This window comes from Plectropomus leopardus, chromosome 6, assembly GCF_008729295.1.
Source record: "Plectropomus leopardus isolate mb chromosome 6, YSFRI_Pleo_2.0, whole genome shotgun sequence".
In the NCBI taxonomy this organism is placed as follows: Eukaryota; Metazoa; Chordata; class Actinopteri; order Perciformes; family Serranidae; genus Plectropomus; species Plectropomus leopardus.
The window spans coordinates 3683674-3698402 of record NC_056468.1 but is presented as its reverse complement, the minus strand read 5'-3'; the positions used below and the strand labels follow the sequence as shown (position 1 = coordinate 3698402).

The 14729-nt window shown below is 39.8% G+C and overlaps 1 protein-coding gene across 4 annotated transcripts in view; it reads left to right on the top strand.

Moving 5' to 3' along the window:
* Positions 1–1425: 1425 nt before the first annotated feature.
* The window catches only part of LOC121944260 (tight junction protein ZO-2-like), a 99679-nt gene continuing 86375 nt past the window's right edge, over positions 1426–14729 (top strand). For 3 of the 4 annotated variants that reach the window (XM_042487997.1, XM_042487996.1, XM_042487998.1), the window contains exon 1: positions 1426–1740. In XM_042487997.1, coding sequence (XP_042343931.1) covers positions 1681–1740 — 60 coding nt within the window. In that variant the 5' untranslated portion in view covers positions 1426–1680. The remainder of the gene's footprint in view (positions 1741–14729) is intronic. The other variant, XM_042487999.1, reaches the window with a different exon arrangement.

The window sequence follows — 14729 nt, the reverse complement described above, 5'->3', positions numbered from 1 at the left end:
ATGTAGAATGCCAAAATTTTCTTCTGGCAACTGCACTGGCTAAGATATGGTTCTTGGACAGCGACACTAATATAAAAAATATAATATAATGATCTTTGTGCAAAGGACCAAAATGCGGGCACTGCGGGCAGACCGGAAGAGTTCAGTAATTTAGTGGTAAGGTTAAGATTCAGAGCTCCCTGGCATTGCAAGCCTGAACAAAGGTAACAAAGAATCTGCAGGTGAAGAATGATGTTTTCCCGTTTGATGAGTATGTCAGAGGTGTGCCCAATCAGCAGCAACATCTATATCAAACATTTTTGGTTGACCTTCATTTATTAAACATACATGTCTTATTAACTGTGGTTATGTACAGCAGGGTGCCAACAACCCAGTTTTATACGTCTGAAGAACTTACCATAAATCTTCAATTAATAGCCCCGGCTTAAATTACTGTAAATTAAGTCAAAGGCCTTATCATCACACCACTCTCTCAATAATCATACTCCTACCGGCTCAAGGTAAGTTTATGTCATGTCTTAAATTTAATATCGCTTTTATGTCATGTCAGTAATATGTCAATCCAGGTTTCAAAGAGTTAACTGCTCAGATCATGCATACAGTAGGCTATGTCTTTAAACTTTAGTCAATATGGACATGCCACACGGTTAGCTTTGTAAGACTCTCTACAATTCAATCATTCAGTTCATTTTACTGAAACCGTTAGCACCAAAGAAGACTGTATTATCAGCAAAGTAAAAAAGAAAGAGTAAAAAAAAAAAAGTCCATTGAACTGTATTCATTATTATCATAATTATACATTTAAAATTACTTTGCCGAATTATTTTAATTTTTAAAGCATTATCCCAGGTCATTTCTTGCTTTGGATTTATTTATACTTTTTTTTTTTTTTTTTTTTTTTTTTTGCTGTTTGTTTTTTTTTTTGTTTGAATTTTTTGGGGCACATTTTCAGTTAAATTTCAGGTAGTTTTATATACAATTTACAATTTTAAATACAATTTGATTGTATTTCCATCTTTTCTAAGTATTTTTTTCTGTAACAGGACTTTAAAGCCTGTCCCATATAGACACCTGCCCCAAATATAGCCATGTTGGCGCAGTGATATAATAATAATAGAAATAGCCCGGACTATTAAGGTTTTCCGGTAGTTTAACGTCGGGCAGTTTGACAGGAGCGTGTAGTCGCTATATTTGGTGTACAGTGAGTTAATGCTAGTCTGTCTGTTGCTGTGTGGAAATATACAGTAAGATATCCCGCAGCTGTGGCACACTATACACTGTGGCGGTGTCTAACAGATTTTTTAAGGATGATTCGCCAAGTGTTGTCACTTCCAGCAGACAGACAGAAAACAGCGTTTCCAATGAAGGAAACGGGAAAATGTGGGTTTCCGTGATTGTTGTGCTGTCATAGACAGCAGCAGACTGAGCCGACAGTTGTTGTGCTGCTCGGACGGACCTCCCTCTTTCTGCCTGCCGGCTCCGGTAGGCTGTCCGCGCGTCCGCCCGGAGAAACACCAGCCTGCCTGCGACGAGGGCGGAGCTGGCCTGGCTGTCACAAAGATATGTTTCATTTCAAAAACTAGCCACCACGCTAACTGCTGTCTGAACCCACACGGCTTCGTTTTTTTCTTTAACCACGACGAAGAAGCGCCTGTTTGAGCGGACTCGAGGAGCAGCAGGATGCCGGTGAAAGGCGGAGGAAGACTGGCCTCTTACCCGAGCAAGAGCGAAAATGTCGGAGTAAGTGGCGCTGTGTTTTATTTAACATCTGTGAAGTTACATTTGGTCACATTTGCTAACTTCGTCATAATGTGAACAGGCTCAGTGAAATGATTTTACAGTATAAGTTTGGTGTGGAAGTGCGTGTGTCCTATAAAAGCAGTGTAAAGTGTCGGTGAGGTTTGGTTCGGGCTGTGTGAGGTGCATGTAAGCCAGCCAATAGTCAGCTCGTCAGTACACCTGTTGTGCTTCGGGAGAGCCAATAGAAAAGCCCGTTACATAATGTTTACTCTGCTGCTTTCCAGTTGTTTGTCAGCCTGTAACATGAGAAAACTGCCAGAACTTTCGCCTAAATCCAGCTTTGAGTCTTGACTCTGACACCCTGCAGTGGTGGTAATCCTGTCCAGATTGACATGTGTGATTTGATGTGGGGGTGTTGTGTGGAGATTAGATCACTGGATGTAATCAGCACACCAGAGGAGAAAAGTCTGTTTTAAGACAGTGAATGACGATGGCTACACTATTGTTATGTGACACTGTTGTGCTGCCACCTGTGGAACTGAAATGTGTGTCAAATCACTACAGAGGAAAGATAGTGTAATCCTACACAGGACAGAGAAGACACACTGTGTTTCCCTGTCGCATATCCAGGGCCACAAACTTCAAAGTATTGTATCAGGAAAATGTTGAGAGATTTAATGAGAAGGCTTTTTGAGTATTTAACCATTTGTAAACTGAGTAAAGTGGATTGATTTCTTCCAGAAAACATGACAATAAGTCAATGAGCAATGTCCCCAAAATTAGAAAAAAAAACAAAACAAAAATAAAAAAACAAAGGAGAAAATTACCTGAAAAATAAAAAAAAATGTAAGAAAAAACAAACAGTTCAGGTCAAGTAGCAAATGACCTGAGAAAAAAGTGCTTAAAATTAAATTTAATTAAATGAAATGTATATATTATTTTTCTGTAAATTATTTCAAATGAAAATAATAATGATATAAATATAAAATAAAAAAAAAACATATAATACAAGATAAATATAGTTTTCAAACAATTTCTCCTTTTTTTTTAAAAGCAAAAATTTAGGGTTATCACCTTTTATTCATTTCTTACAATTTGTGGGACATTCTTTGCCAAGTTCCTCATTGCATTTTTGTCATGTTTTCTAAAGATATCAAACCAATTTGTTCAGGTTTTAAAGGTTTAAATGAATGTGAAAGGCATCTTAACGCAACGCAAGATAAACTGATGTCGATCAAGGTGTCAAGGGTTAATAGGACTTAACTTTACATAATGTTGCTGTCACAATTGGGGAAAAGTGACAGACACATAATAACTGTGCTGGTTGTTTAAAGTCTCTGTGTTTGTGTTTATGTGTGTGTGTGTGTGTGTGTGTCCTTAAGGCTCCTTCTGGTCTGGCTGGTTGGACTGGGGAGGAGTGAGGCTGTTCAGATTAATGGTGATCCTTAATGGCAAAGCCTGGGGATGTGTGTGTGTGTGTGGTACTAGAGTCACACTATGCAAGGCCGGGAGTCTTTCAATCCCCTCAATCGTGGTAGTCTAAAATTTTGTCTTGAATTCAGAGATGCCTTTCATTGTGAATCAACGCATTCTTATCCCAACTCGTCAAATAAATGTCACTTACATTCATACTGTTAATGCATTAACTAAATAAAATCCTGAGCACACACTGAAGACAGGTGTGCTTTTTTAAATTGCAGTTGTAAACATAGTAAACAGGTCAAAATATCTTATAATGTTGATTCTCTGCTTATGAAATACTGTATGAGAGTTACAGCTGAAATTAAGGCATTGACGGTGTTGAGGTATCATTTGAAGTAGGTACAAAAAAGAAGTTGAAGTGTCAGCTGACATATAATCACAGAAAGCAGATTAACTCTCAGTAAAGAGGAAGAAGATGGAAGAAGGGGAACTGTCATTTATCGTGTGAGTGCTGAGAGCTGATGAATTATCAACCGGAGTGTAAGCCATGGAGACAGCTGAAGTGTGTGCACTTTAAGCAGCGATGTGTCAGTCGCTTTGGAAGCACTGACAGAATCAGAAATGTCAGCTGAAGTGTTGGACCTGAAAGCAGATAAACTGTCAGTTGAAGGGAGAAAAGATGAAAGCAGTTACGAGGTCAGCTGACGTGTAATGAGTCAGAGCAGTTTTAGCGTCATTTAAACTGTAAGTGAAAAAGGACTAGTAATTTTATTTGAAGTGGGAACTCTAAAATAGTAAACGTATCAGTTAAAGTGTAGAAGGTCAGTTTACAGGATTACAGTATGCTTTTTGTAGATTTGATTTTTTTTTTTTTTTTTTCTTCTCTTTGAGTGACTTCTGTCTGGATCAATGAGGTGCCTCTCATCTATTTTTTAAAAAAAGGAACCCAGCAGTGATCCATACTGAACATAGATCCACTGTACATCTTAAAAAGCTGAATGCGTCCCTGTGCCTGAGCCATGTCTAATCTAGTCAGCCTGCATTGTTCATTCACTCAGACAACTGAATCTAGCACAGCACCTTCATGTATAATGGAACACGAAATCACGCTTCAGCTGAGTCCTCTCCCGCTAACACACAGAGAAGTGTCTCATCTGGAAGGCGTCATCACCACCTTCACCCAGAAATCAATGGCACTGAAGTATCTTGAGTGTCATCAGGATTCTATCAATACTCCCATGATTCATTGAGGTCTGTTCATCAGCTCCATTCTGTCGTCTTACAATATCAGAGAACCCGGTTCAGCCTGAGTGACGTATTCACCCCAACACAGCTGCTGACAGTGAACAGGGGGAGCATTCATACACTGGCACATATCGAATGTTTACAGCTGGCACAGTCAAACACTGGTGCACTATAGCCATGGAAACAGGAGAGCTGGTGCACAGAAAGGTCTGTGTCTCCTGGAGACAGTTGAAGCTTCATGCTAACATTTGACACTGACAGGGGACACTGCATGGACAGCAGTGTAGCCATAGCTGCAGCCAACCATTATTTTATTCAGTTTATATATTGATTATTTTCTGGATTTAAAGGAGCATGCCACTGATTTTGCACATAAAGATCAGCTTACTTGTAAAAGTCGACAGATAGTGGACTTTTATAGGTCGATATGACAATAATAGTTTGGAGCAGGGAAAAAGCAGATAGTTAATTAATCTGTTGAAGATTGGTAGGACTGCCCCCTGAAATGCGGAGATTCAAATCATTGGTCAGAGACCCCTTAGTTGGACGAGATAGCTTCAAGTTGAGCAGTTTGCTATTCAGTGTGCTGTGGGACATCTTTGTTCCCAGACTTTGCTGCAGAGTGAGTGCTCTTGACTGTCACACTGCTCTTTGATAGAGGCTGTAGCGGACACAATGCAGTGGCACAGAGGAAAAGTTACTTTAACTGAGACTCTAAGGTAACATTATCTTCTCTCTTCTGCGTAGAAATGGTGAATTTACACATCACCACAACTCAATATGACACAGTCTCTCGCTTTTGTTTAATATATAGTGTCAGCAACACATGTTGCACATCTGCGACCCATCGTTAGCACTGTTAGCTTGTTTGCTATCTGACATCAATGCCGCTGTCACACTGAAAGTCCTGCAGAGCCCCATTCAAACTGTAAAACTTTGTATGGAAAACAAAATGAATTGCCTAATATTGATTATATTAGGATATTGATTCGACTGACATAATTCTGAGTGGGGTACAGCCTTAAAAATCGATCACCCGCTAAAATTGAGTAGTGGAGATTTTCTCTTCCAAACTTTTCAGAATGTTTCCAGGGTTTTCCACACTTTAATTTATTTGTGTCGGCTTGCCATGAACAAAACCTCTGCTGCCACGCATTTATTTTACATTTTTTGAGCTGGCTGGTTCATTTGGAGTGCTACTATAATATGTGTAATGTTTGCTTATGATTGGCACCACATTCTCGGAGTGCAGAGTGTACTTGGGGCACGGACGGAGCAGCAGAACATGAGACGCAGTGTGGTAGTGAAAGTTTATCATTAATTTTGCTGGGTTTAAAAGTTTGCATCCACTTGCCTCTAGAAAGAATTAAGAGGGGGGACACATATATTAATAAAGGGAGCACGGACAAGATAAAACAACAGGAAGGTTGCTGAGGTACAACTGTTCAGTATTTCACTAGTCACATGTCAGAAAATAGTGAAAATGCCCATCACAGTTCCCCAGAGCCAGCGATAAGTGGGTTGTTTTGTCAAATCAATGTCCAAAAACCCTGCAAAATCCCATTCAAAGCAGCTTATCCTCATATTACATTAATATGTTGGATCCTGTGATTGAGTGGCATTTATCCTTGATAAATGTCTTATAACCAATAACTTTAACTGTTGTTTTAACTGTTTTTGCTGAAGCAACAGTGATGTGTTCAAGGCTGTGAACCCCTTCACCTCCTCCCTCCCTCTCCCAACCCGTCCTTGTTGTGGTGCACACAAAGACTCTATAATTAGACTGATCGCATTTGGGATAGTTATAAAATACTGATTTTGTTTTTGGCTGAAGAATCAGCTCTGTGTTTTAATGTTTTAGGCCTGTTGGTGTATTCAGCAGGGTGTCCACAGGCCCCGAACAAGGCTTCACTTGCTTAATTATCTAAAGTCAGTTTACAAAGATCTTCATTTGAGCCCCTCTGAATGTCTCTCTGGCTGTCCTGGCCGACCTCTGCCAACCTCAGCAGGCAGTGGGTTGACATGAGAGGGCGGTCATCTGATCTGTTTTACCTGGGCCATGTGCTCACTCTGTCTTTCCCTTCCTGCTTCATCACATTCAGCTTTCATCCTTTTTTTCTTCACCTTTAACACTTTCTCAGCACACATGCATTGCTGGAGAACGTGTTGTTTTCCACACTCCATTGGTTATTTTGGTAACTTTAGTTTAATACAGGTGGAAAGTGTTTTTGGCTCATTTAAACCATTTATGTCCTCAATGCATTTTTAATTTAATTTTTGAAATAATAAAACCCAGTGTGCTGACCTGGATAGCTTGATTCCAAATTTTTATCTTTACTTAAAATCCTGAGCAAATTGGCCTGATTTCTTTGAAAAACACGGGAAGAAGGCATTGAGCAATGAAATAAGAATTACCCAAAAATTAGCAAGAATTTGTACAAGTTTTTTTAAAAAGTATAACAAAATTACCTGAAAATTCGTTTAAAAAAAAGAGAAAAAAAAGCAAGAAAAAAGAAACAGAAAGTTCAAAATCACGGAACTGACCTAGAATTTTTTTTTTAATTAAAATAATTTTGTATAAATATATACAATCAGCTGATTGACTCTAAAGAACTTCTGCTTATATATGTTAAAGATGGGATAATTTCTGTTGAGATAAAGTACGTCAGTTTGTGCTGTTCTGAGGTTTCTGATCCCCGGCCTGCTGATGTCATCGGCGCCAGTTGTTTTCACTCAGGCTATTTCAAGCACAGTTGGTTCTTGAAGTGAAATCAGGACAGTCAACATTACAAGTGTGCATGATGGGAGAAATAAGTGTGTGCATACAGGATCTGACAGGTGGTGCACTGTCCATGTTATTGTAGAAGCCAGTAGTTCCAGGTTTGAGCGCTCAGCTGAACCTCACTCTGACACAGTTCACTCACCACCAGCCCTCAATTTACACCCACACTCCCAGTTGCACATGTATCTTCATCTATCATTTCACCTGAAGTGGCTTTGCAGTTTTAGCAACTTCTGCACACAGTGTAAGGCAAATGAACAATGCTAACAGATGTACATACTTTGAGCAATAATGATGTGTTCTGTTTCAGTACATTCATGTCAAAATCTGTGTTCTGGCTGGATTTTAGGAGCTCTAATCACTGCCTTCCTCTTGTGTGTTCATCTAAGCAATGCCATAATTATAATGGAGACTCTCTATAGAGGCCAAATGTTCACTTAATGGCATACTTCAAAATACACTCACCTGCATGCAAGGATGTCATGAGAACTGATGTTTTGGTACCAAGTTGATGTCAGCTTCTATGGGACTGTAGTTACCGGATGTAGGATAAAGCCATCATCAGGCCCTAACTATGGTTTACATATGTCTGCGCCTGAGGGTAAGAAAGGAAAAGATGGAGTGAACAAACATGAATGATCTAATTCTATTCAACAACCCTGACCTCACCAAATTTAACTGACAATAAAAAACAAAGAACAGTTCTGACTCCTCTATCCCTACCAACAGTAGGCTGTGAAAAAGAGATTTTCTGGGATATTGACAAATGGGCTACCCTCAATGCCCCTGTTTTCATATAACCCTAGATTACAGATAAATATAAAAAATACTAGTATGTAAAGGTAAAAAGACTCTCAAGTCATTTTAATACTTAAAGGCTTAAATACCCGAAGTGGAATATTCAACAGTTTTTAATAACAAAATGTATGCGCTGTGTGTGCTGTTGAAATTTGGATAGAGAATTTTGGAAATATTTTGGTTTTGGTATTGCCTACTAAGTTTCTGGTATTGTGACAACCCAGCCTCCATGACATGCCTCCAATGGCATTCAGAAACTGACATTAGGCTGAGGTTCTAATATGTGCCATACTGGTTAATAGATAGGCCACTTTCATGTAATGCTCTGTATCACTACTTTCAGTGTCGCCAAATGATACACACATTTAATAGACAAGTCATATACACCTCCCAGTTCCAACGCCTGTAAGTTGATGGAAGGCATTAGTTTTATGATTCCACTTGTCTAAAGGGGTTGTGTTCAACTCATTATATTTTGGGGTGGCCCGTCTGCCCATCCAAATCATGCTTGTGAACGGGATAACTCAGGTATGCCTTGTCCACCTTGGCTCAAGGGTGGAATGATCAGATTTTGGCAGACAAAGGTCAAGGGCACTGTAACCTCCTGTCTGTGCCATTTTTGTGAAGTGGATACCAGGAAAGCCTTGAGGGAATTTCTTCAAATTTGCCATGAACGTCCACTTGGACCTTACAATGATAAGGTTTTGGTTGTCAAAGGTCACTGTGACCTCACAAAACATGTTTTTGGCCTTAACTGAAGAATTCAGTTACTAATTATGAAGTGATGACATTTAATGTCCAAATGGTCAAATTTCAACGTCACTGTGACATAATTTTGTTTTATCGCCATTACTCAACATTATGTCTCAGGAACAGAAGGAGACACATTTGGTGAGATGCTGAATTGGTGACACTAATCTTTGGTGTCAACTTTGATACTGTGTTGATTGAATGGCTCTTCTGTGCTGCGGGGTTAAAGATGTGAGTGAAGCATCCACGTTTTAGAACTTGTAACTTCTTTGCAGCAGCATGCATATTTGAAGCATTGTCTGCAGTCATGGCTGTCATCACGACAGATGCTGCCTGACTGGCAGTAAATTGCAATGTAATAAAATAAAAAATGCACCAATTACATAATAATTTGCTGTATTTATCAGCAAACTAGCTAATATTGATTTGTTACCAAGTGATGGTCACCCGCCAGCATTTTCTTAATTTGTGACTGTGATCTTAATGTGGAAACAGAAGGCTTTGTCCATCATGCAGGGTCTCCATGGATCCTTGTAAAAGTCTTAAAAGACATTGATTTAATCATTCTTAAAGTAAGGCATTCATTTGTCTTGAAATGTCTTCAGTTGGTTTACAGTCTTAAAGGTGCTAAGACATAAAAGGTACAATTTTATGAAACTTTTTTTTCCTGACATTGCATTGTTAAATCTCAAAATAATAGGTAACTTTGAAAGAAAAATTCACCTAATACCACTTGAATTGCTGTCACACAAAAACTATGGTTTATATTAAAGTAAATATTTAGGCAGAAATTCTCACTAACTCTAAGTAATTGGTGTCAGGTCTTTTTTTCCCTATTTTTTCCCCCTTCATTTTGGTTATAGTGAAATCAGTCTTACAAAATCTTACACTCCACTTGCTGTAAGCTGTAGGAACCCTGTCATGCATTCAGGAGTTGTTAGTACAGACCAACACAACTTTAACACCAACACTCCCAATGTGGCCAGGATAACAAACCCTGACACTTAATTGACCCTTTTCTCAAAGTTCCAAGAGGATTTTGCTTGTTTGAATACTCCTTCATGTTCAAGATATTCCAGATATTCCCTGACCAATGGGAACTGTGCCACATGGGCTTGGACAGCTGCTGGGAGCGGCTGGCTGATAAGATTCCAGCATGTGTGTTTATATCTCCTTCTCTGTGTGTCTGTGATGGTGTTTATCGGTACTGCCCTGTGGCTGGGGAATAGGTTCAGAGACCAAGGGCGTGGTGCCCTGCTGAAACCCAAGCTAACATCTGAGAAGACGCTGGTGTCTTACTGGCCTGTGCATGTGTTGACACTGCAACACTTAAGGCAACAAAATGGGGAAAATCATTCAATTTTATAAAAGCCTGCTTTGTTGGCATATGAACTGCTCCACAAAAGAGACACAGAAGGGTTTCTTGTCAGCTGTGAGATGGGAGTAGATGGATGGTTCTTCAAATATGTGTCCTCTGAATTAACTGCAGTGCTCTGAGAGATTAGCAGTACCACCCGGTAAAGATATGCAGTGTTGTCTGGCTAAAACCTAGTTAAATAAAAATGCAATAAAAACAAAGTACAATCTGATTTAGAACAGTGTTACTTGTCAGATACATGCAAGTCCACAATTCATTTTTAGGATTTGATAGTCCAGATGAGAGGACTGTCAGTGCAACTTTCTGGAATTATGGATTCAACTTTTCATCACTGTTTTACCACAAGGCTCCATGTCATGTAAAATTCAGTACACACATGTCGGCGTGGGACATGTATGAGCAGCTCAAATTGTTTGACCTTGTAGTCTGTATGCATTGCCTAAAGACTCCTGCAGACTGTGAGATTTTTGCAGTCTAGTCCCCTCAAGTTTAGTGCAGCTGCGCACTGTGGAACTTAATAAACTTGGATACAGTGTCTCACAGTGAGATACAGTAGTTATTTCAAATTTCTCATACTTTCAGAATTTTTCAGAACTTTCAGGCCATCCTTGAACCCGTCTCATTGTGCGACGTAGGACCTCCGATTTAGAGCCATGGCCAAAGATATTGTCACGTTCCCTTCATGATGGCCCAAAATCACAGTGTATACCAGGCTTTATGTGCGATGGCACATGTAAGAACACCTTGCCTATGCAGACACCCAACTAGAGATGGATATTGTTCAAAAAAATAATACCAGTACCAGTTTTAGTAGAGTAAAATTGATATTGGTACCATTAGAATTCTTCATTGGATACCCACAATGTGTATGGAATTGTGTGTTGTATAGCCATACGTTTGAATGTTTTGGTGGCATCTCAGCACTGTGAATTGCCAGTTCCATCAATCACGCCATGCAGAACTTCACCAAACCACAGACTGTATGGGTTGTTGCTGCTGTGGGAGTGTGAGCGCTGCACTTGGTACAGCTGTGAGGGTCGACCTGGCCTAACTCACACAGGGTTAACTGTTAGCATCACCCAGCTAACAAGAAGTAACAAGCTTATTGCAGAATGGACCTGTTTTGGTGTCGGTGTGAGATTGATGGGACCATTTAACAGCTTAGTGTAAAATGTTTGTGCTGCTGCTGTGCTAACTGGGCTAACTCACTGGGAGGAGAGCAGCTCAGGAGATGGCAGCAACAGAAGGTTTTCTGATCCGGTGGGGAGTCAGAATGGTCCAGTATTAATATTGTGGTGTGAAAAGGACAAAATGCAGGTATTGTTTGACTTAAGACATTTTGATACTACTTGGTACAGTTTTATTACGGTGGATAACATAACTACCCAATGACGTTTCTCTGTAGGCCAATGCGAAAGTTAATGTCACCCTGATTCCGTCGTCAAAAGGCCTGTGGGATTTTTCCATTGGATTTTGGATCATAGCAGAAAACAAGTCCTGTAGCAGATAAATGTTAATTAACTTATACCGTGAATGAACACCACTTTTAGGATTCTTGAACTAAATGCAATTGCCAGAATTAAAAAGCTAAAGTTAAGCTATAAACAAACTACACCATGGTCACATGATTTATTGTCGCCAAAACAACGAGGCTGTAAAGCTGTGTTCGGCATGGCTCTGTGTGATGACGTTCTTTAGTCTCAATTAGCCACTTAGACACATAAAAGCTTCAAAGTTCACAGTGGGGTATTTACTGATACATTTTATGTTAAAGAACAAAATGTGAAAGTCTCTTAAGGTTGTGTTAACTACAGATCTTATTTCAGGCATCTAACCAAAAACCCATTAAAACCCCATTGACTTTCGAGACAAAAGAACTGGGAGTGCTGAAATGCTAACTAATTTACAAGTTGTCATTCCTGCACCACTATGTAATATAGACTGGTTACGATACTCTCTATCTGTTGCAGAACATGGTCAATACTTGACTTGAATTTGTTGTTTCAGTCTGAACACCTGCCTGCTGTCTGGTTAACAGGGCTACTCCCTAAATGTTGATATTCAAAAATTTTTTTATTATATGATCATAAAAATACTCATTTGAGAAGACACTGAGTTGAATCTCACTTTGTGTGTTGAGCCATTGCCTTATTTTAGCTGTGTCACTATACACAGAGTAACGCAGCAGGGCTGACTCAACACTTAGCTCTGGTGCTGAATGTTGGTGAAGGCGGTTTAACCACTTTTATACGAGACACTGGTACAACTCTACTGCTGACAGCACATTCTCTAACCAATCAGTGGATATGCCTCATGGTGCACTTGGGTTTTATAATGAAATGTCATCACAACCCACAGTTTTTATTTGTCTGATTTACAGAAATCCCAATGCAATACTTAAAAGCTGGAGCTGGAACTGACTTGATGAGACATTATGGGACGGTGTTGGCCTGTTTGTTCTCTGTTCATGAACTGGCAATGTCTCTGTCCAGTGGGAGTGATTTGCATGTCTCATGCAACTTAATGACATGTCACTTAGCATAGCCTACCTCAGCTCTTCTGCTTCACTGCCACTCACAAATCCTCACACCCCCTGTACTCCAGTGTCAGCTATTGAAGTGTTGCCCCCATAAAGCTGTGGATAACAACAACGCTTCCTTTCTTCAGCATTCCAACCCCCACCCTCCACCGCTCAGTTTAGTTCACATACTTAAAATACCCTGTCTGAAGCAACAGCCTTACAAAGTTTATTTTATGTGAAAGATCCAAGCGCAGGCGTCTTCTCTGTCTGTTCACTTTCAGTGTCCAAACCAGCCAATCAGCATGAAGCCCTTATTTAACAGCTAGAGTCCTGAAAAATATATCAGCCATATTTTAATGGCCATTTAATTGAGATTGTGAAAGCACTCTAGATTTATTCAGGATAAAGGAATCAAGGCTTTATATGGAGAGAGATTGAGTTGCAGTGAAATGCTCCAGGGTTTCCCACACATTTATTTATTTGTGGTGCACCACCACAACATCAGCATTTTGATGCCATATTTCAAATGTTTTTATTTTGATTTTTTGAGCTGCATTTCTCTCTCTCTCTCTCTCTCTCGCTCTCTCTCTCTCTCTCTCTCTCTCTCTCTCTCTCTCTCTTTCGCTCTCTTTCTCTCTCTCTCTTTCACTTTCATGGCAGAGCATACTGTTGGCAGGGACGAAGCAGCAAAGTGCCAAGCACAATGAATGGGAAATAATTGTTCATTAATAAGTATAATAATCACAATATAAGTATGTTAGCATTAGCATTATGTACATGTTTTAAGCATTTAGTTTAGAAACTGGTGAAATCTGTTTGCATGGCGGTATAGTCTTAGTCCTGTTGTAACCACACTTTATCTATATATTCAGTTGTTTGAAGAGGTTTGTGTCTGTTTTTGCGGTAAACAGTTATCTTTGCTGACTGAAGTCTGGTTCAAGGAGAGGAGATCTGAGATAACATTCTCTGGGGATCTGGATGTTTCACACTTAAAGGCGAATCCCATGCGATAAAGAGCTCTTAGGCTTCCATAAGTGTTATGTCACCTTTGGTAAACACTTTTTGAACTAGCCTCTATAGACACTGTGATGTTGTATTGTTTCTCTGAACTAGTTTTGAATGGTCATTTGAATGTGGGCAACACTGCATTTGCCTGTGTATCTGAGAGTACAGGTCAGTATTTGGTGTGTGTGTTCCACCACAGATTGTTGTTTCCTGTCAGCGAACATGAATAAGACGGTGTTATCTGTGGAATTACAGGAAGAGGGAGTGATGGTTTACAGGCTGCTTCCTGCAGCAGAAGCCTCTTTCCCTTATGTTTCCACCTCACCACACCCTGAGTCCCGAGGCCAAGACAAGACCACAACCGCTGTTTGGACCAAAACAAACACAGCACTCTTCTTGTCCCTGGGAGCCACCACCGCTGCCTCAGGCCATCATTTATCAGATATTCATAACATTAGACCCGATCTTTGTGACAGAGCATGTCATCATTATCAGCAGTGAAATGTAAGCATAAGAGCTGTCAGCGGTTGTAAACGAGATTATCTGCCTTAAAACGTTTCCTTCCTTCAAAGATATACTTTGAGCTGTGCAAGGAAAACATTAGGAATTAACAAAATGTATTTGTCATGTTCCATGAGTAAAAAATATTTTTTTCTTGCCACAGTCTTGGTTTGGAAACTGTTTGTTGCTTATTTTGGATTTTTGTGTGGAACTGCCTGCTTCATGCAGGCATGTGAATGCTGTCGTTACAGCAGATCTGTTGCTGTCTTTCATTCTGTACTACAAGTAAAACCGTCCTTTAATAGAAGTCACCACACCTGCATAAATTGTTATGTGTGTGTCATATGTAAATAAGCGACTGGTGAGTCACGTTTTTGTTTTCCCAGCTCATCCTGTTCAGTATTCAGCAGTCGGTGTTAAAAACAAGTGTACAGCTCTTGTCTAACAAACACACACCACTGTCCTGGTTGTGGGGATCCAGATTAACTTATCACACTGGTTGCACTGGTTCTCCTCAGAGTTCATTTCCGGTTTCGTCATTTTGGTCCAGTGTATTAGCTTGAACCAGTTTGATTTTATGCAAACTG